At 38.1% G+C, this 25,056-nt stretch overlaps 1 protein-coding gene and 1 pseudogene across 2 annotated transcripts in view; both read left to right on the top strand.

Annotated features, from left to right (window-relative positions):
• Window positions 1–25,056, top strand: part of GLG1 (golgi glycoprotein 1) — a 153,319-nt gene that overhangs the window by 74,443 nt on the left and 53,820 nt on the right. For both annotated transcript variants that reach the window (XM_034638920.1, XM_011234689.3), the window contains exon 2: window positions 13,284–13,316. In XM_034638920.1, coding sequence (XP_034494811.1) covers window positions 13,284–13,316 — 33 coding nt within the window. The remainder of the gene's footprint in view (window positions 1–13,283; window positions 13,317–25,056) is intronic.
• Window positions 4,034–5,441, top strand: LOC105241100 (annotated as a pseudogene).

Below are 25,056 nucleotides of genomic sequence, written 5' to 3'. Positions count from 1 at the left end.
GACCAGTTCTTTACCAGAATATTCCTATAGGTTTGCTAAATTTTAATGTGTAGTTTTGTTGTCATTCAAAAGAAGTTAGATGCCAGGTAGGAGAATATTAAGTGGAGACATTATCAAGTAGATAAAGGGTTAGATCTGATAAGGAATCAGAAGATTTACTTATATAAGTAAAAGGCCTATAAACATGAGAGAGGTATTAAATACACAACATCGTTTTCATGTTGACAATTTGGCTATAGACTAACTCCTGAAAATAGTCATTAAATGTTTTTTTGGTGGAGGCAGAAACCTTTCCTAGTTGTGACATGACAGAACGTTTTAGATTTGGGGTTTTAGAATGAGTTAGAAGAAGATAAAGGAAAAGGTGGAGTTTCCTCTTGAGTTTGGGTTTTTGCATTGGGGTGCTGGTTTTGGTTTTGATATTTGAAGGATTATATTTGTTTTACAGTTGTACATTCAAATCTTGAAACAATGCTCAGTTATGCTAGGTTTTCTCAGTTCAGTTTTCACACAGATTTTAATTTTTTTCTGTACTTAATGCATTTATATGGAGCCTTAAGATTTTCATTCAGCCAGCAGATGATTCTGTGATGTTGAGCAAACGACTTCCCCATTTTTTTTTTAAAGAAGAAAGGTAAAGATTTTATTTATTTATTCATGAGAGACAGAGAGAGAGGCAAAAGGAGAAGCAAGCTCCCCACGAGGCAGGGAGCCCGATACAGAGCTGGATCCTAGGACCCTGGGATCATGACCTAAGCTGAAGACAGACGCTTAATGGACTGAGCCACGCAGTTGCCCACGACTTCCACATTTTTTACTTAAGTGGAAAGGTGGAGTACAGGGGTGGTTGGGGAGGTCGTTTTGGACTACCTTGTTGCTCGGCTTGCGGTGCCTTAGATGGTCATGAGGAGTATGGAGGAAGTCCCCCAAATTTGAAAATCTCTTGGATAAAGTATCTCTAAATTAAAAGAACTTTTAATTCTTTGACCTGATGATTCTGTGAGTTTTAGGACATAACACCCTTTATAGCTTTTGGTCTGGACTACTTATAGGAGTTTCTATAGGTTCTAATAGCTGTATTCAGGTTTTCTTTTTTATATATGTCTGTTATTTTATATTTGTCTTTCTGTATATCTGCTATTGTTCAGTAGTGATTACTTTTGCCCATTCAGTTTCTTGACGTGACTCTCTTTCAAGACGAGACTATTTGTGTAAAAATATTTGCTGCTTCTTTCACGCTTTTCAAGTCCATCGATGCTGAGGTATGAGGTACTGTTCTTCCCCCATTTCAGCTTAGCATTTTCCAGTATTCAGATGGTCTTTATCTCTCTCATCTAACCTTATTTTTGTCTTCCTGGCGGCTCCTGCTTCAAAACTTACAAATCCTTCAGAATTATGCAGTTGCTCCCGCCCCCATCATCCCTTTGAAATAGCAGAAGAGAAAGAAAATAGAAAAATACGGACTGGGAAAAGTATATCATCCTTTCATTGCCTCAACCATGAAGATGTAGTCCAAATATTTTCAGAAGTATCTCTGTTTAAGCTTAAACTGGAATTGTCTTTGATTTTTTTTTCCCCATTTGGCACAAAATTCAAAAAGTGCAGAAGGGTATATAGTGAAAATACATTTTTTATGTATTCTTTCAGAGATAGTGTGTACACGTACAGTTAAATATGTACGTCATGTATTTTGAATTCATATTCTTTGCATGAATTATGGCCTACTAGAAAGCAGTAATGTTGCTTTTGATGCTTAAAAGATTGGATTATTTACAGAGAATGAAAGGCCAATACTATCTTATATTTGCAAGGCCCTCTAATTTTCAAAGGCTTCATTCTACTTGCAACAGCCCCATGAGTTAAGTAAAGCAGGATTTCTCTCTGTGATAGACATGAAATTTAAAGCCTAAAGAATTATGTGACTTGATCAAGGGTGTTACACAATGAATATGCAATGGAAGTGGAATCATAACTCGAGTCTTTTGGCTCCTAGTCCAGAGTTCTTACTGCCCTATTGCCTCTGAAACAGGATGATGTAAGGGGATCTGTTATACTGTGTCTGCTTTTATGAGGTTATGAAAAATACTATGAGTAGCTATTTTAGAAGAATTTTGATACTATATTTTTATAGCAGCAGTATAGTAGTAGTATTTACAGCTTCACGGTTCAGAGGAAGTATGGCCTTTGTGATGAGTTTTCTACAAAATAGTTTATTAACGCAAGCACTTTAGACTGAGTGATAATGCTCTAGGTGTCACTCTGGTAACGTAGGCTCCAAACTGACTTTATTGAGGCAACTGGGCAATGGAAAACAAGGCCTTTTATCCCTTTACAGCTCTGTGCCTGCCGTGGCTGTGGCCGGGAGCAAAGCTGATAGACCAACCTGTTAAAGACTCTTTCCCTTGAGGCTAGATGGAAATCTGGTTAAGTATTCGAAAGAATGCCTGACTCTGTTTCCTTCACCCATCAATTAGGTAAAAATGTTCCCACCAGCACTAAACTGGATTCTAGATTTCTAAGTCATCTCCTGGGGAGAAAAAAATGAGTTGTGGGAGGTAACTTTTCTGTCCCTGCTGATTTTAGGCCCTCAAGGTTTAGTTCCAGAGAAGCTCATTCATTCACAATGGGGAAATGAGGCAGAATCTTTGTAAGGCCATAATTGGATTTTAAAATGCTTATCATTATAAAACAATCCCTACATTTCATGAATATTGAGCAGTACCCAACAGAAAGTTGATGAAAAGGTTGAGCTCTTATGTGAAAAGAAATATCTCCAAACATTCTTTTGAGGATGACCTGTCTTCTACGGTTTATAGGTATCTCTATTTCTAATTCATAATAGTAAAATAGGGGGAAAATAAGGAAAGAGTTCACAGTATTTCTTATGATAGAGAAATTACATGTTTTTGTAATTTACATTTTTAAAATAAATCTTAAGATTTGTAAAACCATAATCCTATGTGATTATGCTATAATGTGATTGTGTCGTTTTTGTTCAATAACTAGATCATTGTATCCTTATTTGGTGTTTGCCATTTCCTGCTCTGGGCAGAGAAGATGATAAATTACATTAATTTTGAATGTTTCCATTCAGTCAGTTTAACTAGTTCTAAAATTTTCTTAAAATTGTATGTTGGGGCGCCTGGGTGGCACAGCGGTGGTTGAGCGTCTGCCTTCGGCTCACGGCGTGATCCCGGCGTTATGGGATTGGGCCCCGCATCGGGCTCCTCTGCTATGAGCCTGCTTCTTCCTCTCCCACTCCCCCTGCTTGTGTTCCCTCTCTCACTGGCTATCTCTATCTCTGTTGAATAAATAAATAAAATCTTTAAAAAAAAAATAAAATTGTATGTTAATCTGACATCTCAAAGTAAATTTTGGGGCATGGCATCTTCATGGATATGGATCAGTCCATCATTGAGTCAAGAGTTGCTCAGTTTGTTCTTGTTTGTTTTTTGTCAACCATTAAGTTCAGTAATTAACCAGATTGCTCTGTGTTTTCATATTTTCAGGATAAGGGTATAACCTCACTGAAGATGAGTGGATTAGTACTTGACAGAGCTGAAAGTCTTGCCAGTATTTATTTGTATGGGTCAACTATGCTATCTGAAACAAAACAGAACTATTTGCTAACGCCTACTGTAGTGTGTATGTGTGTGTCCTTTTACTTTATTAGAATTAAAGAGCATTGAAGGTATTTTTTCATTTTAAAGGTACAGATCGGTCTTAACCTCAACATAGCCACCTTACTGCTCTGCACTTAAGTGAGGCTATCCAAGAACCAAGGCACTAATTTGTCTGTGAGGATCTTTTTTTTTTTTTTTTAAGATTTTATTGATTTATTTATAAGAGAGAATGTGTGTGTGTGCCGGGGGCAGGGGGGCGGGGGCAGGGGCAGGGGGGCGGGGGGCAGGGGCGGGGTAAGGACTGAGGGAGAGAGAATCTCAAGCAGACACCCTGCTGAGCTTGGAGCCTGACAACACCGGGCTTTGATCTCATGACCCTGAGATCCTGACCTGAGCCCAAACAAGAGTCAGACACTTAACCAACTGAGCCACCTAGGCACCCCCTTCTCTGGGTCTCATATCTATCTTTTACCTCTTTTAAAACTCAACATATTCTTATAGAAGTAACTAGTATACTTTATTCTTGATGTTGAGTTTTTGGGCTTGCTTCTCCGACTATGCCTAAATAGTGTCCCAGTCACTAGTCTGCACTGACACCTGGGGCCAGGATTATGATGGTAAGGAGTCCTTCCATGTCTGCCACCATTTGTGCAGCCAGATAATCCTGTGCTGGACTGTCAGAGAAATTGTCCATGAGGCCCCGAGATTGGTTTCGTGTGATTGATACCGCCAAACATGCCCACAAATTTTGTAACACAGAAGATGAGACTGTGTATCTTCAGAAGCCTGAAGGCATTGAACAAAAATACAGGAAGAAATATGCAAAGTGTGGACTGCCACTCTTCTGCCAGTCCCAGGAAGAATGCTCCTGTGACATTTATTGTGGATGGAGCAGTAGTCAAGTTTGGTCAGGGTTTGGAAAATAAGTATTAATGCTCAGAAACAAAAGCCTCCTAAGAAAGTGATGATGAGGGTGCCTGGGTGGCTCAGTCGGTTAAGCGTCTGCCTTCTGCTCAGGTCATGATCCCAAGGTCCTGGGATTGAGCCCCACATTGGGCTCCCTGCTCAGTGGGGAGCCTCCTTCTCCCTCTCCCTCTGCTGTTCCCCCTGCTCATGCTCTCTCTCTGTCAAATAAAGAAATAAAATCTTTAAAAAAAAAAAAAGTGATGATGACCAAATGGACTAAAGACATGGCCAAGCTCGTCTCTGTCACTGTGTCTGTGGTGGATGTAGAGGAAGAGGAGATTGAGGCTAGAGAAGTTGCTGACTCATGCACACAATGCCGAAATGACTGAAAAACAGTTGGAGCACAAAGTCCTAAATAAAAGACAGCTGCTAGAGCTGGCTCTACTGGAAGCCAGGAAAGAGAAAATGAGGGGGACTTTGATTGACAACCAGTTTAAATGATCAAGACCTTTCTCCCAACCCATACTGGAGGCAAAGGTTTAGATCAGGAGGAGAAAGAACTTTTTCGGGACTACACGGTCTGCCTCCTACCTTTATGCCTCAGCCCCATTGATTCTCCTACATTCAGCAGGGTCTTTGCTTCCATATGATCTGCTTTCTAGAGATGGATTTTTCTAAATCTTTCTGTATATGGATCTCCTGTACTATTTTTTGTCTATTTGATATAAGCTTCTTCAGCTGTGTAGAAACCCTATGAATAGATCAGTGCTTGAGTGTCTCTAGTTTCTAAAGTAGCTGTTCTTATTCCTTCTTCAAAACAAAAATGTTTATTTTTTATTTTTATTTTTTAAAGATTTTATTTATTTGTCAGAGAGAGAGAGGGAGAGAGGGAGCACAAGCAGGGGGAGAGGCAGGCAGAGGGAGACCTGGGACCATGACCTGAGCTGAAGGCAGAAGCTTAACGGACTGAGCCACCCAGACATCCCCAAAACAAAAATGTTTAAAGATTAAAAAAAATAATAAGTAGTAGTAACAGTACAGTATTGACCACCTATTACCCCACCCACCTACTGGGGAAGTACACAGGTAAATAATAGTAAATTAAATTACCACTCTCTGCACTGTGTTTAGCGTAGCATACTAATTTGGATTATGGGAAACCATTATTCGATCAGCATTGGGATTTTATTAAAATTTGTAGTTATCCCACCCACCATATATTAGGAAATGTCAAATATGTAAGCCCGAGAATGGTCACCATAGGGTTCCTCACTTTCTCACTTAGGTCTCTGCCCTCTGCACAGAATGTGCCTTTCGGATTCCTCCCACACTGTAGCATTCTTCTACCTTGCACAGCCCCATCTCGTCTGCCTCAGCATACACACAGCATCACATCACCAAATCACAACCTCCTTTTAAGGCTCAACTCAGATGTGCCCTCCTGCATTAGACCCCCTCTGACTTCCTTTCTATCATCCTACTTGTGGTGGGCTTTTTTCATTCTTTAAAGTATCAGGCCCTCCCTCCACCCCAAACTCCACTCTTTGTATCACAATTACATATAGACTCATGTTTTATCTACCACACTAATTAATTTACTTGAGAGACAACATCTATAATCTGTGTCTCATACCCTTTTTAAAAAATCTCCCACTGGACCTTTACTGTACATACTTCTTGAAAAGGTGGTTGAATGTTAAGGAATCACATAAAAGCGCAAGTCTTTAGTAAATCACACAGAGCATTGTTGGAGGGCACAAAGCCTGTGTTGATCACTGTCCTTTTGGAAAAACAATACTTAGTAGCAGTCCCTGGATACAAATAAAAAAAGTTAATTCTGATTGAGCCATAATAATGCACTAAGAGGTTGTGAATCTGACTGATGTGTTAAGATTCAATTTACACTTGCTCAGGGAAAGTTTACCAAAACTAAAAGACTTACTTTATCTGTTCATTACCAACTATATTATGTTCAGTTTTCTTTTTTTTTTCTTTTTTTTTTTGTGGGCAGGAGGGGGGTGGTTTGGGTCAAGTTAATAAATGAATTGCTCATATGATTCGCACTTTACTAGGTTCTTAATGAGTAAACTCCAGAAGAAGTATCTCTTTACTACTATTGCAGGAGAATGTTTCTACTTACAGGGAGACTTCGTGTTGTTGCCCAGCCTTCAGATTTTTGCAAGGCCACAAAAGCACTGATACTGTTGACATTTTTTCTGTTTTCTCCCAGGTGATTAATAAACAGAATCTGTTGTCACTTAATTTAGTACCAGGTGTAATCTTGTGGATAGTTCAACTTCAGTTGATCTAACTCTAGAATGTTCCAAATTTTAGACAAAATCCAACTCCCAAGGATTTCTGTTTTAGAGACTGGGACAACTTCCAAGTTAGTTTTGTGAAACCTTTAATTTCTCCTGCCAGACTCATTAACTCAGCCTGTTCACCTTGGGGAAATCATAGTTCAGACATAATTTCTATAAAAACCATCCTCTTAAGTGAATGTGATAGTTGATTTAATGGGGAACATTCAGACTCAAGCTTTTCAGTAGTTTATTCTGAAACCTGTTTGTTGTGGTTTGACCAGGAGAGAATGATTAAGATGAAGCAGGAAACCATGATCATAATATGCAAATTACCTACATTAAAAGACATGAAATCAAGAAATACCTCTATTTCGGTATTCCACATCTCAGATCTTACAGACTGCTAAAGCTGCAGAGAATCTCAACCATCTTAGTCCACCGTTTCTTAATTTTTGGGTGTCTTATGGATCTTTCTGAGATTATGATGACAGCTGTAAATTCCCAGAAAAATACACTTACATACAAAAGTTTGTATTCACTTTCAAGACAGTTTCATTCCTAAAGTCAGTTCATGATCCTAGGTGAAGAAATCCCTGTTCTGTCATCAGGGGTCTAGGAGAAGTTAAGTGACACACCCAAAGTCACATAGCTTCTGTAGCTGAGTATTTCCTTGAGTCTCTTGTCCTTTTTCTACCATTGTATCCCTTTAGTTAAAACTCATTTTGAGGTTTGTCCGGCTGATTCAGTTGGTTAAGCATATGCTTTTGGCTCAGGTCATGATCCCGGGGTCCTGGTATCAAGCCCCGTGTTGGGTTCCCTGCTCAGCAGGGAGCCCTCTGTCTCCCACTCCCCCTGCTTGTGTGTATGCGTGCTCTCTCTGTCAAATAGATAAAATAAAATCTTTAAAAAAATACTTTAAAAAAACCCATTTTGAATTATAGAGCTTAGAGGAAGGAATACTGGTCTTAAGCCTTAAAATCAATTATTTCATCTTTTGCTTACCCAACAAGGAGATATTTATTTGAGAAAGAGCACAAGTTGGGAGAGGGCCAGGGGGAGAGGGAGAAGCAGACTCCCCTCTGAGCAGGGAGTCTGATGAGGGGCTTGATTGCAGGACCCTGGGATCATGACCTGAGTGGAAGACAGACGCTTAACCAACTGAGCCACCCAGGTATCCCTACCCAAAACATTTAAATCATTGATTTAAAAAGGCCAAGTGAACTAAGCAAAGTTTTTTTATAACCTGCTGTGGTTATCGTAAGGCTAATGTGGATTCATAGTTGATCTAATTACTCGAGCAGTTTCTTCCCTGTGCCTCCTGCATCTAAATTCATCATGTAGCTGTCAGATCATTCTAGAGCACTTGTTCTATTTATTCATTCTGTCTGCTTTTCTTTTTCTTGCATCTCCTGAAGATACACCCCCCCCCATCATTGTGCTCGACCTGACCTACTGAGCCTTTTTTGGGGGTATCAAGCTGAAAGCATCACAGTGAGCATTAGTTACCATATATTATCATTATTTAAACTCCAGTTTTGTTGTGTCCTAGAAGTGTACTTTGATCACTTACTCGGTTTCTCCATATTTCAATATCTTCATCTGTAAAATTGGACACAATACCATTTATCATGTGGTGCATTACGTAAGAAATGAAGGTAGCACCTAGCTGAGTTAAGTGACAGTTTTTACCTTTTCCTGCTACCCATGACATTCCTTATTGGAGTCAGGCCAGCATGTCTAAGCCCTCAGTGCTTATCTCCTTTAATGTTATCGCCACTTTGCTCATTCAGCATTATCCGAGGTACTTCTCTAGTTTAGTGCCTGCTGTGTTGGGTTGGGTTGTATCACATTCTCTTTTTTTTCTCTTTCCTTTATTCATGATAGTTTCTTTATTGATACTAATGTATGCAACTTCAGCAATCTCTTCTACAAAGTTTTGTCATTAGCAGAAAGCTATTTATGAGGATTTTCATAAATTTTTCTCCTCCCAATTCCATTGCCAAGAGGACAGTTATTTTCCATGAGGAAACGCTTGATATAAGAGACACTTCTTTTTGTTTTGTTTTGTTTTTATAATAACTTTTTATTATGTTATGTTAGTCACCATACAGTAGTATATCCTTAGTTTTTGACGTAATGTTCCATGATTCATTATTTGCATATAATACCCAGTGCACCATGCAATACGTGCCCTCCTTAATACCCATCACCGGCCTATCTCAATCCCCCACCCCCTCCCCTCTGAAGCCCTCGGTTTGTTTCCCAGAGTCCACAGTCTCTCATGGTTCATTCCCCCTTCTGTTTACCCCCCCCTTCATTCTTCTCTTCCTTCTCCTACTGATCTTCCTATTTCTTATGTTCCATAAATGAGTGAAACCATATGACAATTGTCTTTCTCTGCTTGACTTATTTCGCTTAGCATTATCTCTCCAGTCCTGTCCATGTTGCTGCAAATGTTGTGAAATCATTCTTTTTGATGGCTGAGTAATATTCCATTGTATATATGGACCACATCTTCCTAATCCAGTCATCTGTTGAAGGGCATCTCGGCTCCTTCCACGATTTAGCTATTGTGGACAATGCTGCTATGAACATTGGGGTACATATGGCCCTTCTCTTCACTACGTCTGTATCTTTGGAGTAAATACCCAGTAGTGCAATTGCTTGGATCATAGGGTAGCTCAATTTTTAACTTTTTAAGGGACCTCCACACTGTTTTCCAAAGTGGCTGTACCAACTTGTATTCCTACCAACAGTGTAAGAGGGATCCCCTTTTTCCACATCCTCTCCAACATTTGTTGTTTCTTGCCTTGTCAGTTTTTGCCATTCTAACTGGTGTAAGGTGGTATCGCAGTGTGGTTTTGATTTGAATTTCCCTGATGGCTAATGATTTTGAACATTTTTTCGCATGTCTGTTAGCCGTTTGTAATACTTCATTGGAAAAGTGTCTGTTCATATCTTCTGCCCATTTTTTGATTTGATTATTTGTTTCTCACATATTGAGTTTGAGAAGCTTTGTAGATCTTGGATACCAGTCTTTTATCTGTAGTGTCATTTGCCAATATCTTCTCCCATTCTATGGGCTGCCTCTTAGTTATTTTGACTGTTTCCTTGGCTGTGCAGAAGCTTTTTTATCTTGATGTAGTCCCACAAGTTCATTTTTTCTTTTGTTTCTCTTGCTTTTGGAGATGGAGACACTTCTTTTTTAAGTCCAGAGTTCTATCTCCGAAGTGAGGGAGAGCAGCTAATAATGTAGCAAAGCTCAGCTTCTAATCTGATGCTCCTCCACAGGCTAGGAGCCAGCTCTTTGCCCCTGATTTGAAGAGGTGGGAGTGCGGGGAGGACTCCTAAACTGCTTACAAGGAAGGTTTCAGCTCTTAGTCCTCTGTCTTGATTATGTTCTTCTTTATCATTTGAAAAAATTACTACATATACCCCTAGTATTATATAGTTATTTTTAAATATTAATTATTCTAGGCATGCCTGGATGGTTCAGTCGGTAAGCTTCTGCCTTCCTCTCAGGTCATGATCCCAGGGTCCTGGGATTGAGCCCCGCATCAAGCTCCTTGCTTGGCAGGGAGCCTGCTTCTCCCTCTGCCTGTTGCTGCACTCGCTCTCTCTCTCTCTCTCTCTCTCTGACAAATAAATAAAAATTTAAATATTAATTATTCTAACATATACATTATAAAAGCATCAAAATATAAATTAAAAGATGAGCTTTTTTTTTAAAAAAAGATTTTTTTATTTTCTTCTTAAGCCCTAGGGGTCATTTAACCTGCATCTTCTTTGGAAATCATTCTTTTGTCTAATTCTTCAGACTAATATCAAGTCCCTGTTCTTGCTTAATTGCATGACTTCACCATTTTATCTCTCCAACTGGATTGTAAACTACTTGAGGTTAGAGACAGTGTCTTATCTTTCTTCTGTATCCCACAACAGTGTCTTGCACAGTTTTGGATACATCATGATTATCCAGTATTTACTTGTTGATTCATTTCTTGGGATCTTTTTGGAGTAGTATTTCATTGATAGTTAACAAAAGTAAAAAAAAAAAAAAAATCCTCAGCCTTATTCTATCTTAGTAATTCTGGGTTTTATTCCCCATACTATTCATTTTCTAAGATTAAAGATAATCAAGCCTATCTGCATTTATAGTTTTACAGAGGTAGATATATACTATGTCTGATGAAGTTATTTGATTGGGACATCACCAGAATGGTGGAGTCTGACTGAGAATCAAACCTGTGTCAGCACCCACATCTGTTTGGGTCCTTGAGATTGAGTGCTAAACCACAGCATTTTCTCTTTATACTTCCTCTGGGGTTACTTGGTACTGTCATTATTCATGTTCCTACTGTTTGGGCATACTACTTTATCTTTTATATTTTGCAGATAGGTCTCTGTTCAGTTCCTCTGAACATCACCATGTCCTTTGATTCTAAAGACCCTTTGAAATTTCTGAAAGTTTTTGCAATTACATGTAGAAATTCTTCATAGCTATTCAGTTCTATGAGTCTCAGTGACTTAATATCATAACCTTGTTCCTATGGCGTGCCTACATTGTTCTCTGTCTCTGGAAAGAGACATTAAACCTAAAAAGAAAAAAACAGACCAGTTTGTTGTCAATTACCAATTAAGTTGACAAAAAACACTGGTCTCCAAATGTGCAGTTCATTTGTGTCTCCATGGCTCATGTCATTCCTTCATAAAAGGCTGCAATACTCTGTACTTACTAATATAATCCACTAAATTAAATTGTAGCTGTTATCCATTGCAGCTTAAAGGTTTTAGAATTTTTATTATTTCATTTGCTTAATAGGTATATTGCTAATTTTTTTCTTCATCACACACTTCCTCAGTATTTCAAGTGCTTTTAATGACAAATATTTCTTTTTCTTGCCCGGGGCTCTGCAGGGCAGTTGGGATGGCTCTGCTCTGGGCTCCAGGTTAGGTTTAGGTCTGCTCCACGTGTTTCTTCTCCTTGGACTAGCAGCTACCTGGACGTGTTCTCCTTTTGGAGAATGGCAGAAGTGTGAGAGTAAAAAACTAAACGGCCCAAGCACATTTAAAACCTCTTCTATTATGTCTGTGTAAAAACACGTTGGCCAAAGGAAGTCAGGAGCCTAGCCTCCTGTCAGTGGCTCAAGGTGTATACTCATTGCACAGGACTGTGCAGAGTTACATGGCAAAGGTTGTGGCTATCAGATGCTATTAAAGAGGAGTAAAAAACCAGGGGAAATAACCCAGTTTACCACTTTAGGGAAGCAAACCACTAAAACAATCATTAATTTACTAACATAGATCTTGTGAATTGTAAACATGACAACACTTGCATATTATTTAAATACCTTCTTTTGAAAATGCTCCAATGCTCTTCATTTCTTTCCAGAATGCTCCTTTTTTTCCCCCCTAAGTAGGCTCCACACCCAAGGTACACAAAATTCACTTCCTTTGAACAGGTTGGAATCCTATGGAAACTCAAAGAAAATGTGTATATTCTTACAGTTGTATCTTTTTTAAAGGTATGAACAGGAAAACTAAAGGAGATGTGTATTGCAAAGTTATGTAATATCAAATATATCCTAGTCTACTTCTTAAATTATGGAATAGAAATTTCATTTTATCTCTGGTTCATGGACCTGGCTTTGCAGAGTATATGTAGTCATGGGAATATATATATATATATATAATTTCTGTTTTCTATTTCTATTTTAAATTATATACTTGAAAGATTATAGACTTCTGAGAAGTTACATTGAGGTCCTGTGTACCCATCACCTAGCTTTGCCTAGTGGTGACATGAGATTAGTATGAATGTATGTATTTGAAAGAGAGAGCAGGAGCAGGAGGGGCAGAGGGAGAAGGAGAGAGAATCTCAGGCAAACTCTGCTCTCAACACGGAGTCTTGTGGGGCTGGATCTCACAACACTGAGATCAGTACCTGAGCCGAAATCAAGAGTCCGTCACTTAACCGACTGCGCCACCCAGACGCCCTGAGATTAGTTTTTAAATCATTGATGGACCTTCTTTGCCCTCTTTAATAAGCCTGTTTTTTTTTTTTTGGTTTTGTTTGTTTGTTTTTAGATATCTAACTTTCTTTAAAGAAAGGACACCTGTATCGTGCTTGATCTCTGTAGCTTTCAGGATTATGAAGTGCCCGTAAGGATCCTGATGTCACTATTGCTGTTTTTCTTTAGTACTTTCTTCATTTTCCCCCATTTTCAGATTGTACTATTGATTGGGAAGTGATTATGTCTCATCTATTTTTCTGGTATATTTCTCCCTGGCAATCTAAAACACATATAAGCCCAATTTTATTTCTTAGTTAGAAGAAACATATTCAGTTAAATATTCAGATTTCTTGTTTTGAGTTTATTTTGGTGGTATTTGAAAACTTGAGGGCTTGTTTTTTTTTGTTTTTTAACATCATCTCCTTTTTTTTTCCTTTTAGCCTGAAAATGAGATTTCTTCAGACTGCAATCATGTAAGTATGGATTTTCCATAACTCACCATATGTGCTTTATATATATGGCAGATTCAGGATGCTTTTCCTGTTGTTTTGGGAAACATTATGTCTTCTTAGATTCTCTTAATCTTAACAAGGATGATAAACCTTATTTAAGGACCATGGTAAATCTGCAAATACCCCTCAATTCTAGAAACAAGCAGATTTTTGTCAAATATTTATGTACTTAAGCTTAAGTTTTACTTCAGTTATAGCTGTCATATGAAAATAATTGTTTCTCTGCTTATCATGCTTACAACTTTATTTTTATTTTTTTGAAGATTTTATTTATTTGAGAAAGAGAGCCAGCACGAGAGAGAGCATGTGGGTGGGCAGAGGGTGAGGGAGAAGCAGACTCCTGCTGAATAGAGAGCCCCACACAATGGCTCTATCCCAGGACCGTAGGATCATGACTTGAGCCAAAGGGAGACACTTAGCTGACTGAGCCGTCCAGGCGCCCTATGTTAAAGGTTTTATACACACACACACACAGATATACTCTAGAGATAACTATAATGAGTACATTGAATATCATTTATATAGGGGTGACCTGAGATCCTGACCTAAGCTGAAACCAAGAGTCAGACACTTAATCGACTGAGCCACCCAGGTGCCCCAAAGAACTATATTCTTTAATAGAAAGTGCTGTTAATAAACATAGGCAACAGGGTCTCCTGGGTGGCTCAATCTGTTAAGTGTCTGCCTTCGGCTCAGGTCATGATCCTGGGATCCTGGGATTGAGCCCCACGTCGGGCTCCTTGCTCCGCGGGAAGCCTGCTTCTCCCTCTCCCTCTCTGTCTGCTTGCTGCTCCCCCTGCTTATTCTCACTTTCTCTCTCTCTCTCTCTGTCAAATAAATAAATAAAATCTTTTAAAAAAATAAATATAGGCAATAGGTATAACTAGACTGTTCACAGTTAAAGAAAAAGATGTCCAATAAACAATCAAAATTTATTTTCTGTTGATTCTCTTTTAAATAGAAGTGTGAAAATTAAAAGACAGATGAGTGTGTTTTCATCCATCTGATTAGCAAATATAAAAAATTTGATAAATACACAGTATTGATGGGACTATAGGGATTTAAGCATTCTCTAGCCCACTGATCAGCACACTGCTACCCACTGGCCAAATCCAGACTACTGCCTGTTTTTATGCACCAAGTTTTATTGGAATGCACCCACACCCGTTCAGTTCCATACTGTCTTTGGTTGCTTTCCATGCTATAATAGAAAGGTTGAGTAGTTTCAACAGTGACTGTGTAGGTCCCTAGAAGTGTAAAAGATTATACTTTCTGGCCTTTTGCAGATAAAGTTGCTAAACTCTGGTCTAGCCTATGAATAAGAATATAAATAGGAAAAACTTTGTAAAGCAGTCAACTTAAAATGTGTATATGCTTTGGCCTAGCATTTTTACTTCTAAGAATTTATGTACAGTTACACTTAAAAAAATGGACTCACTTAGGTCTGTAAGAGGATATTGTGGCATTACTTTAAAAAGTAAGGAAAAAAACTCTAAATCCATCAATAGAGTGGCTCTGGCACAGGGAAATCCCATAAAGCAGCTAATCTGTGCCCTAGAACTCCTAAAAGCCTAGAGAATAGGAAGGATTTGACACTGCTGAAAATGGGGACAAATAGTATACCAGAAAACAGGAGAACTGATGTCCCTATAAAAAGAGAAGACTAGGACACAGAGACAGAGGGAAGACCATGTGAAGATACAAGGACCTGATGGCTATCTTTACAAGCCAAGGACAGAGGTCTCGGAAGAAATCAGTACTTCCAACACCTTAATCTCAGACTTCTAGACTCCAGAATTGTGAGGAAATAAATCTCTTGTTTAAGACACCTGGTCTGTGATATTTTGTTATGGCAGCCCTAGCAAACTAATACACTTTGGGGTTGGGATGAGTTGCATGATAATGTTTCCCATTAAAATTAGTGGAACAAATTTTAAAAATTAAACAGTTTTCCACCTAGTAGGGAGTTGTGGAATGAGTTAGTGTTGTTAAGCAAGAGATAAGATTAGTTGTGAAGAGTTATTAGGCCAATACATTTGAAAATGTTTACACAATGGACAAATTCCTAGAAAAACAAACTTACCAAAGAAGTAGAAAATCTGAGTAACCTGTATTTGTTTTAAAAAATGAGTTTGTAAATAAAAATCTTACTGGCTGGCTGGCTCAGTCAGTGGAGCATGTGATTCTTGATCTCGGTGTTGTTAAGTTAAGCCCCATGTGGGGTGAGAGATTACTTAAATAAAAGTTTATATATATATATATACACACACACACACACACACACAATATTTTAAGGATTTTATTTATTTATTTGAGAGAGCAAGAGCCAGAGAGCGCAAGTGGGGTGAGAGAGCACGAGCAGGGTAAAGGGCAGAGGGAAAAGCAGACTCCCCGCTGACAGGGCTCCATCCCAGGACTCCAGAATCATAACCTGAGCTGAAGGCAGCCACTCAACCAACTGAGCCACCCAGGCACCCCTTAAAAAGTATTTTTAAAAAATGAATCTGTAAATAAAAATCCCATAAAGAAAACTTCAGGACCAGATGGATTTATTGGTGGAAGGGAAAAAAAACACCACCAGTCTTTTATTTATTTTTAAAAAGATTTTATTTATTTGAGAGAGAATAAGAGCACGTGCAGGGAGAGGGGCAGAGGGAGAGGGACAAGCAGACTTCCTGCTCAGTAGGGAGCACGATGCCGGATTCCAGAACCCTGAGATCATGACCCCAAGCCAAAGTCAAATGCCCAACCACTGAGCCACCCAGGTGCCCCGTCACCAATCTTTTATTTTATTTTATTTTATTTATTTATTTTTAAAGATCTTATTTATCTATTAGAGAGCTTGCGCACAGGCAGAGGGAGCAGCAGAGGGAGAGGGAGAAGCAGGCTTCAGACTGAGTGGGGAGCCCAGTGTGGGACTCCATCCAGGACTCCAGGATCATGACCTGAGCCGAAGATAGACACTTAACCGACTGAGCCACCTGGGCGCCCCAATATCATTCTTTTAAAGAATAAAAAAAAAAATGGAAATATTTTTCTGTACATTATGAGGCTAACATAACCTTACTATAGCCTAACAAGGATATAACAAGAAAGAAAACATAGGCCAGTGTCACTTGTGAACCATAGGTGAAAAAATGTTAACCAAATTAGTAGCAAACTGAATCCACTAAAATATAAGAAGGGAAATACATCAAGACTGCATTGGATTTATTGCAGAATTGTGAAGTTCGGGGCGCCTGGGTGGCGCAGTCGTTAAGGGTCTGCCTTCGGCTTGGGGCGTGATCCCGGCATTCCGGGATCGAGTCCCACATGGGGCTCCTCCACTGGGAGCCTGCTTCTTCCTCTCCCACTCCCCTGCTGTGTTCCTTCTCTCGCTGGCTGTCTATCTCTGTCACATAAATAAATAAAATCTTTAAAAAAAAAAAAAAAGAATTGTGAAGTTAATTTATCATTTGAAAAGTTAATCACAGTAAAGGAGAAAAAATTAATGTCATCATCTAAGTATGTACATTGAAAATTATTTGACTAAATTCAATATTAGTTTTTTAAGTTTTTATTATGGGAAATTTTCTAACATTAGTACTTAGACTGAAGGCTGCAGGATGTAAGATTAATAGATTAAAAAATCAGTTGTATTCCTACTGACCAGCAATTAATGATCTGAAAATGAAATTAAAACAACTTTATTTAAAATAACATCAAGAAGAATCAAATACCTAGGAATAAATTTAACAAAAGAAGTATAAGACTTGTGTACTGAACTCTATGGAAAAGATGTTTGAACAAAATTAAAGATGACTTAAATAAAAGACATCCTGTTTCATGGATTAGAAAACTTAATATTAAGATGGTAATACTCCCCAAGTTGATCTAGATTTGATGCAATTCCTATCAAAATTTCTGCTGACAACTTTGCAGAAATTGACATGGTGACCCTAAAATTCATATGGAAATGCAAGGGATCCAGAATAGCCAAAACAGTCTTAAAAAAAGAACAAAGTTGGAGCATTCATAATTCCTGATTTCACAGTTTACTACAGAGCCACAGTAGTTAAGACTGTGTAGTGCTTGCGTAAGGATAGACATACAGATCAGTAGAATAGAATTGAGAATTCAGAAAGAAACACATTGAGTTATGGAAAACTGATTTTCAGCAAGAGTACCAAGATAATTCAGTGGGGGGGGGGTGCGAACAATAGACTTTTCAACATCTGGTTCTGGGACAACTTGATATCCGCATACCTAAAGATTAATTTGGACCCCTGTTTCATAACGTATATAAAAATGGATCAAAGACCTAAATATAAAAGCTAAACTGTAAATCACCCAGACAAAACTATAGGTGTAAATCTTAATGATTAGATTAGGTAAAGGTTTTTAAGATATGACACCTAAAGCACAAGTAACCAAAGAAAAAGTGATCTTCATCAAAATTAAAAACTTTGGTGCTTCGGAGAGCACTATCAAGAAAGTTGAAAGACAACCCACAGAATGAGAGAAAATATTTGCAAATCATACATCCGATAAGGGTCTAGTAATGAGAACAAATTTTAAAAAACCTCTTAGAACTCAACAATAAACAAACTTTAAAATGAGCAGTGGATTTGAATAGACATCTCTCCGAAGAAGATATACAGATGGCTAATAAGCACATGAAAAGATGCTCAACAACATTCGTCTTAAGGAAATGCAAATCAAAATCACAAGCTATTCTGTTATACCCACTAGGATGATTGTAATAAAAAAGATAGACAATAACAGATGTTGAAAATATGGGGAAACTGGAATCCTCATGCACTGCTGGTGGGAATGTAAAATGGTGCAGCCACTACAGAAGATAGTCTGGTAGTTCTTCAAAAGGTTGAAAAAGTTATGATCTGAACAATTAGTTCCACTCCTAGAGACTCCCAAGACAGTTGAAAACATATGTTCACACAAAAATGTGTACACAGGTGTTCATAGCAGCAATAATTACAGCAGCAAACAAGTGGAAACAGCCCAAACGTCCATCAGCTGATTAATCAATAAACGAGACACGATATAGCCATATAATAGAATAATATTTGTCAGGAAAAAGGAACAAAGTATTGATACATGTCACAATAAGGATGAAACTTGGGAACTGGACACAAAAGGTTACATATTTTATGATTCTTTTTATATGAAATGTCTCTAATAGGCTAATCACAGATTAGTGGTTGCCAACGGCTGGGGGAAGTAGGGAATAGGAAGTGACTGCTAGTAGGTATGGCATTTCTGTTTTTTTCAAATTTATTTATTATCATTATTATTATTTAATTCCAGTATACTTAACATGCAGTGTTATATTAGTTTATACAATATAGTGATTCAACAATTCCATATACCACCCAGTGCTCATCACCACAAGCGCACTCCTTAATCCCCATCCCCTGTTTCACCTATCCACCTACCACCTCCCCTCTGGTAACCATCAGTGTGTTCTCTATAGTTAAGAATCTGTTTCTTGGTTTCTCTCTCTCTTTCTCTCTCTCTCCTTTTTCCTCTCTTTGCTTGTTTGGTTTCTTAAATTCCACATATGAATGAGATCATATGGTATTTGTCTTTCTCTGACTTATTTTGCTTACCATCATGTTCTCTAACTCCATGGAGTTTCTTGTTGGGATGATGAAAATGTTCTAGAATTAGTGGTGATGGTTGTCAACATTTGAATATACTAGTATACACTAAATTGTACTATAGAAGGGTGAATTTTTAGTACATAAATTTTATCTCAGGAGTATAGTATAATCAACCCTCGTGTAATCACCACACAGCTTCAATTATTTGTTCAGATACATCTTGTGTCATCTCTAGCCCTACTTATTTCCCCTCCTTTTGTGTTATTTTGAAGCAGAACCCAGACATCATTTCATTTTTTAATATTTTGTTAAATACCTCTAAAAGTTAAAGGCTTTTAAAAAAATAACCACAATACTGTTATATCTGAAAATCTCATAATTCCTTAATGCTATCAGTTAACCAGTTAAGGTTCAGATTTCTAATTTAACCCCCATCTTAGAAGAGGATTTATTTAAGTAACCTGATCATATGTGGTTATAAAAAGACGAATAGTAACAAAAACAAACCGTTGGGACTATATCAAAATAAAATGTTTCTGCACAGCAAAGGAAACAATTAACAAAGCTAAAAAGACACATCCAATAAAGAGTTAGTATCCAAAATATATAAAGAGGTGCTAAGTTCAATACCCCAAAAATAAATAATCCATTTAAAAATGGGCAGAAGGTATGAACAGACATTTCTCCAAAGAAGACATCCAGACGGCCAACAGACACATGTAAAGATGCTCAACATCATTCATCATCAGGGGATTGCAAATGAAAACTACACTGAGATATCACTTCACACCTACCAAATGGCTAAAATGAAAAACACAAAAAATAACAAGTGTTGGCAAGGTTGTGGAGAGAAAGGAACCCTTGTGCACTGTTGGTGGGATTGCACACTGGAGTAGCCACTGTGAAAAACAGTATGAAGTTTCCTCAAAAAATTAAAAATAGAACTACCCTATTATCCAATAAGCAAACTACTAGGTATCTACCCAAAAAATTTTTAAAAATTAATTCAGAGGGATACATGCATCCTGATGTTTATAGTAGCATTATTTACAATAGTCAGACTATGAAAAGGGCCCAAGTGTCCATCCGTAGATGAATGGAAAAGAAGAGGTGATTTTATATAGAGGTGATATATATATATATATATATATATATATATATATAATGTTTTTATATGTTTATATATATGTGGAATTTTACTCAGCCATGAAAAAGAGTGAAATCTCGGATGGATGGATCTAGAGAATATAATGCTAAACGAAAATAAGTCAGAGAAAGACAGATACTGTATGATCTCACTCGTGTGAAATTGAACAAAACAAATGAGCAAAGGAAAATAGAAGAAACAAACTAAAAAACAGACTCTTAACTGTGGAGAACAAACTGATGGTTACAAGAGGGGAGGTGGGTGGGGAGATGGGTGAAATAGGAGGTGGGAATTAAAGAGTACACTTATCATAAAGAAAATGAAAATAAAATGATAAAGAAATATACCACTTCCCAGTGGGATACAAATGGAAAAAAGAATGGCATATATTTTCTTTTGTAATCAGAGAGACTGATACACATTAGTAGCAATGAAGAAGTGAAAGAATTCAGATACGTATTAGACCCTAATGTCTAATAAAATGTAAAGGGCTACATCTAGACTGGAAAAAAAAAAAAAAGACAAACACGGTGAAATATTAACAGCTTTCTACCCAAGATTGGCAGTAAGAGTAGTTGGGTCATTGTCACAGAGATCCTAGCCAGGGTAGTAGGGTAAGAAAAAAAAATGGGTAAAAATTAGGAAGGAGGGCACCTGGCTGGCTCAGTCAGTAGATCATGAGACTCTTGATCTTGGGGTTGTAAGTTTGAACCCCAGGTTGATGTAGAGATTATTTAAAAACAATTGGAAAGGAAAAAATAAAACTCATTATTTACAGATGACATGATTGAGTAAGTAGAAAACTCAAAAGAACTTACAGATAGACCATTAATAGGTGAATTTAGTAATGACCTTAGGTATAAGATCAATACACAAAGCTTAATTATGTTTTTATATAGTAGTAACAAGCAGATTTCTTAAGTCAATTTAAAAGTGACACTGTTTAGGGGTGGCTGGGTGGTACAGTTGGTCAAGTGTCCAACTCTTGGTTTCGGTTCAGGTCATGATCTCAGTGTAGTGAGATCAAGCCCTGCAACAGACTGCTTAAGACTCTCTCTCTGCCCTCCCCCCCGCCGATAAATAAACAATTGTTTTTAAAAGTGACACTATCTAGCATATAAAACATCAAATACTTAGAAAATGTGTAAGACTGCTCCACAGATAATTACAATATGTTTTTCAGAGAAATTAGAAGACTTAAATAAATGAAGGGATGTATATACTATGCTCATGAGTTGGAAAACTCAGTAGTATAAAAATGCTAAAACTCTCATGAAGCTGTCTGTAAATTCTGTGCCATCTTTTATTTGTTATCAAAATGGCAAGCTGATTCCAAAATTTATTTGGAAGCACAGAAGGCCAGTAGTAGCCAAAACAATCTTGAAAAGAGCCACACAGAAAAAATTTCACCATCTGGTTGAAGACTTAATGTAAATAGCAGCAATTAAGGCCGCATAATAGAGGCACAAGTGTCAACAAATAGAAAAGTGGAACAGAATGAGTCCAGAAACTATCTACTACGTATCGATCTATATATCTAGAGAGAGAGACACTTGAATAAAGAATTTTATCCCAGCTGTACACGATTCACAGAAAATCCATTCTAGATGCTTATAGATCTAAATGTGAAAATTAAAACAACAAAATTTCTAGAAGGCAACTAAAGAATACTTTCATGACAATGAGATTAGCAAAGAATAAATGGTAGACAAAAGACAGCATAAAGCAAAAGATTGATAAATTACATTACATTGAATTTTATTTTATTAAATATGATATTAAGAGTGTGAAAAGGCAAGCCATAGAGAAGGAGAAAACATTTTAATACATATATCTGACTACATGTCCAAAATATTTTAAGAATTCATACAAAGCAGTAAAGACAAATAGAAAAATGGGTAAGATAAATTTAACCAAGGAACTCAAAGTCCTGTGTAGTGGAAACTACAACACATTAATGAAAGAAAATGAAGACACAAATAAATGGAAAGATACTCCATGCTTATGGATTGGAAGAATTAATGTTGTTAAAATGTCTATATTACCCAAAGCAGTATACAGATTCAGTGCAATCCCTATCGAAATTCTCATGGCACTTTTCACAGAAGTAGCACAAGTGATCCTAAAATTTGTATGGAACCATAAAGACCCCCAAATAGCCAGAACAGTCTTGAGAAAGAAGAACAAAGCTGGAGGCATCACACTTCCTAATTCTTTTTTTTTTTTTTAATTTTATTTATTTATTCGACAGAGATAGAGACAGCCAGCGAGAGGGAACACAAGCAGGGGGAGTGAGAGAGGAAGAAGCAGGCTCATAGAGGAGGAGCCTGATGTGGGGCTCGATCCCGTAAGGCCGGGATCACGCCCTGAGCCGAAGGCAGACGCCCAACCGCTGTGCCACCCAGGCGCCCCCACACTTCCTAATTTTAAACTGTATTACAAAGCTATAGTAACCAAAGCAATATGGTATGGGCATAAAAACACATGAAGATCAGTGGAACAGAATAGAGAGCCCAGAAATAAACCCATGCATAGCGGTCAGTTACTTTACAACAAAGGAGCCAAGAATGTACAATGGGGAAAGGACTGTCTCTTAAATAAACGGTGCGGGGAAAATTGGACTACTGTATTGCACCATCCACAAAAATTAACTCAAAATGGTTTAGAGACTTGACCATTAAGACCTGAAGCCATAAAACTTTTGGAAGAAAACATAGGCGGTAAACTCCTTAACATAGGTCTTGTGATGATTGTTTGGATTTGACACCCAAAGCAAAAATAAACAAGTGGGACTGCATCAAACTAAAAAGCTTCTGCACAGGAAAGGAAATAATCAACAAAATGAAAAGATACGCACTGGGTGGGAGGAATGATTGCAAATCATATATCTGATAGGGAGCTAATATCTAAAATATGTGAAGAACTCATACAACTCAGTGAAAAATGAAACAATGCTATTAAAAAATGGGTGGAAGATCTGAATAGACATGTTTCTAAAGAAGACATACAGATAGCCAACAAGTACATGGAAAGATGCTCAACATCCTTGATCATCAGGGAAATGCAAATCAAAACCATGTTGAGATATCACCTTGAACCTGTCAGAATGGCTACAATCAAAAAGACTACGAATAATAAGTGCTGGTGAGGATGTGGAGAAAAGGGAACCCTCATGCACTGTAATGTAAATTGGTGTGGTCACTGTGGAAAACAGTTTAAGGGTTCCTCAAAAAATTAAAAATAGAGCTACCATATGATTCAGCAATTCCGCCTCTGGGTATTTATTCAAATAAAATGAAAACACTAATTTGAAAAGATATGCATACCTTCATGTTCATTACAGCATTATTTATAATAGTCAAGACCTGGAAACAACCTAAGTGTCCACTGGTGGATGAATGGATAAAGAAAATGTGATATTTATGTACAGTCAACTGTTATTCAGCCATAAAAAAAGAACAGAATCTTGCTATTTGTGACAACGTGGTTGAACCTTGAAGGCATTATGCTAAACACTACACGTAGTGAAACCCCAGTGGGCCCTGCTGAGTCCCTGGTGAGGCTTCCTGCCCCTGCCTCTTTCCTGCTTTCCAAGCAGGCTTGTTGTGGGTGTTTGGGACAGGGGTTGTCTTTCAAAATTTTGTATTGTTGTTTTTATTATTTGTAATTTAAACCCAGTGACTTGCACAGTTGTCTTCTCACACCCCGAGGAGGAAGACCCTGGCGCTGCCTTCCATCTTGGTGGCAGGTTGGGGGACCTCGCACCTTAGCAGCGACCAAGACTGAGTCCATCCTGTCCTGGGCCAGAGCAGGGGAACTGGCCTCCCCAAACCTGCCTGGACTCTGTGACCTCTGGGAGCCAAGCCAGCCCCCATGCCAGCCCTCCGGGCCTTGCCTTCCAGACCACCTCCCTAAGGCCAACCAGCATCTGGACGTTGTCTTCTTGTAGGAGCCCCACCCTCCTTCAGGGGCGGGCTAGAAAGGCCTGCAGCCCCTCTAGGGCCCTGACTCCTTCCCCACCCCTAGGCAGTGATAGAAAAAAATGTTTCTGTGGATTAAAAAAAAGAGAGAGAAAGACAAATTCTGTCTGATCACTCTTATATGTGGAATCTGAAGAAATTTAAAAATTAAATAAAGCAAGCTCATAGATACAGAGAACAGATCGGTGGTTTTAAGAGGTGGAGGCAAAGGATGAGAGATATAAGTGAACTGTTTTTTTGGTGGGTTTTGTTTTTTTAATTTAAATAAAATGAAAATTTTAAAATAGAAATTATGCCTTAAGATACAATATAGCCATTGTATGGACAAATTTGATGTAAGTCTTTTTAAAAAAAGAAAAAGGAGGGGCGCCTGGCTGAGTTAGTAGGAAGAAAAGGGAACCCAATCAAGAGTCGACCATACGACTTTTGACCTCTGGGTTGTGAATTTGAACCCCACGTTGGATATAGAGATTGCTTAAATAAATAGAACTTTAAAAAAAAGGGGGAGGGGGAGAAAAATAGGTAAGATACTTGAACATCCATTTTTTTTTTAAAGATTTTATTCATTTATTCGACAGAGATAGAGACAGCCAGCGAGAGAGGGAACACAAGCAGGGGGAGTGGGAGAGGAAGAAGCAGGCTCCTAGCGGAGGAGCCTGATGTGGGGCTCGATCCCATAACGCCGGGATCACGCCCTGAGCCAAAGGCAGACGCTTAACTGCTGTGCCACCCAGGCGCCCCTGAACATCCATTTTTTAAAGATAGTGTATGAATGACCTCTAAACAAATGAAGAGGTACCCAACCTCATTAGTAATCAGGGAAATGGAAATATTAAAACCTCAATAATTCACCATTAGAATCACTAAAATTCAAGACTGATGGTATCAGTACCATGTATTGGCGTGACTGGAATGAGAACTTTCATGCATTGATGGTGATAATGTAAATTAGTACAACTACTTTCAGAGCT

The sequence above is a fragment of the Ailuropoda melanoleuca genome, chromosome 12 (assembly GCF_002007445.2).
Source record: "Ailuropoda melanoleuca isolate Jingjing chromosome 12, ASM200744v2, whole genome shotgun sequence".
NCBI classification, from domain to species: Eukaryota; Metazoa; Chordata; class Mammalia; order Carnivora; family Ursidae; genus Ailuropoda; species Ailuropoda melanoleuca.
The sequence above is the reverse complement of the archived record's forward strand: the minus strand, read 5'-3'. Positions and strand labels throughout refer to the sequence as shown.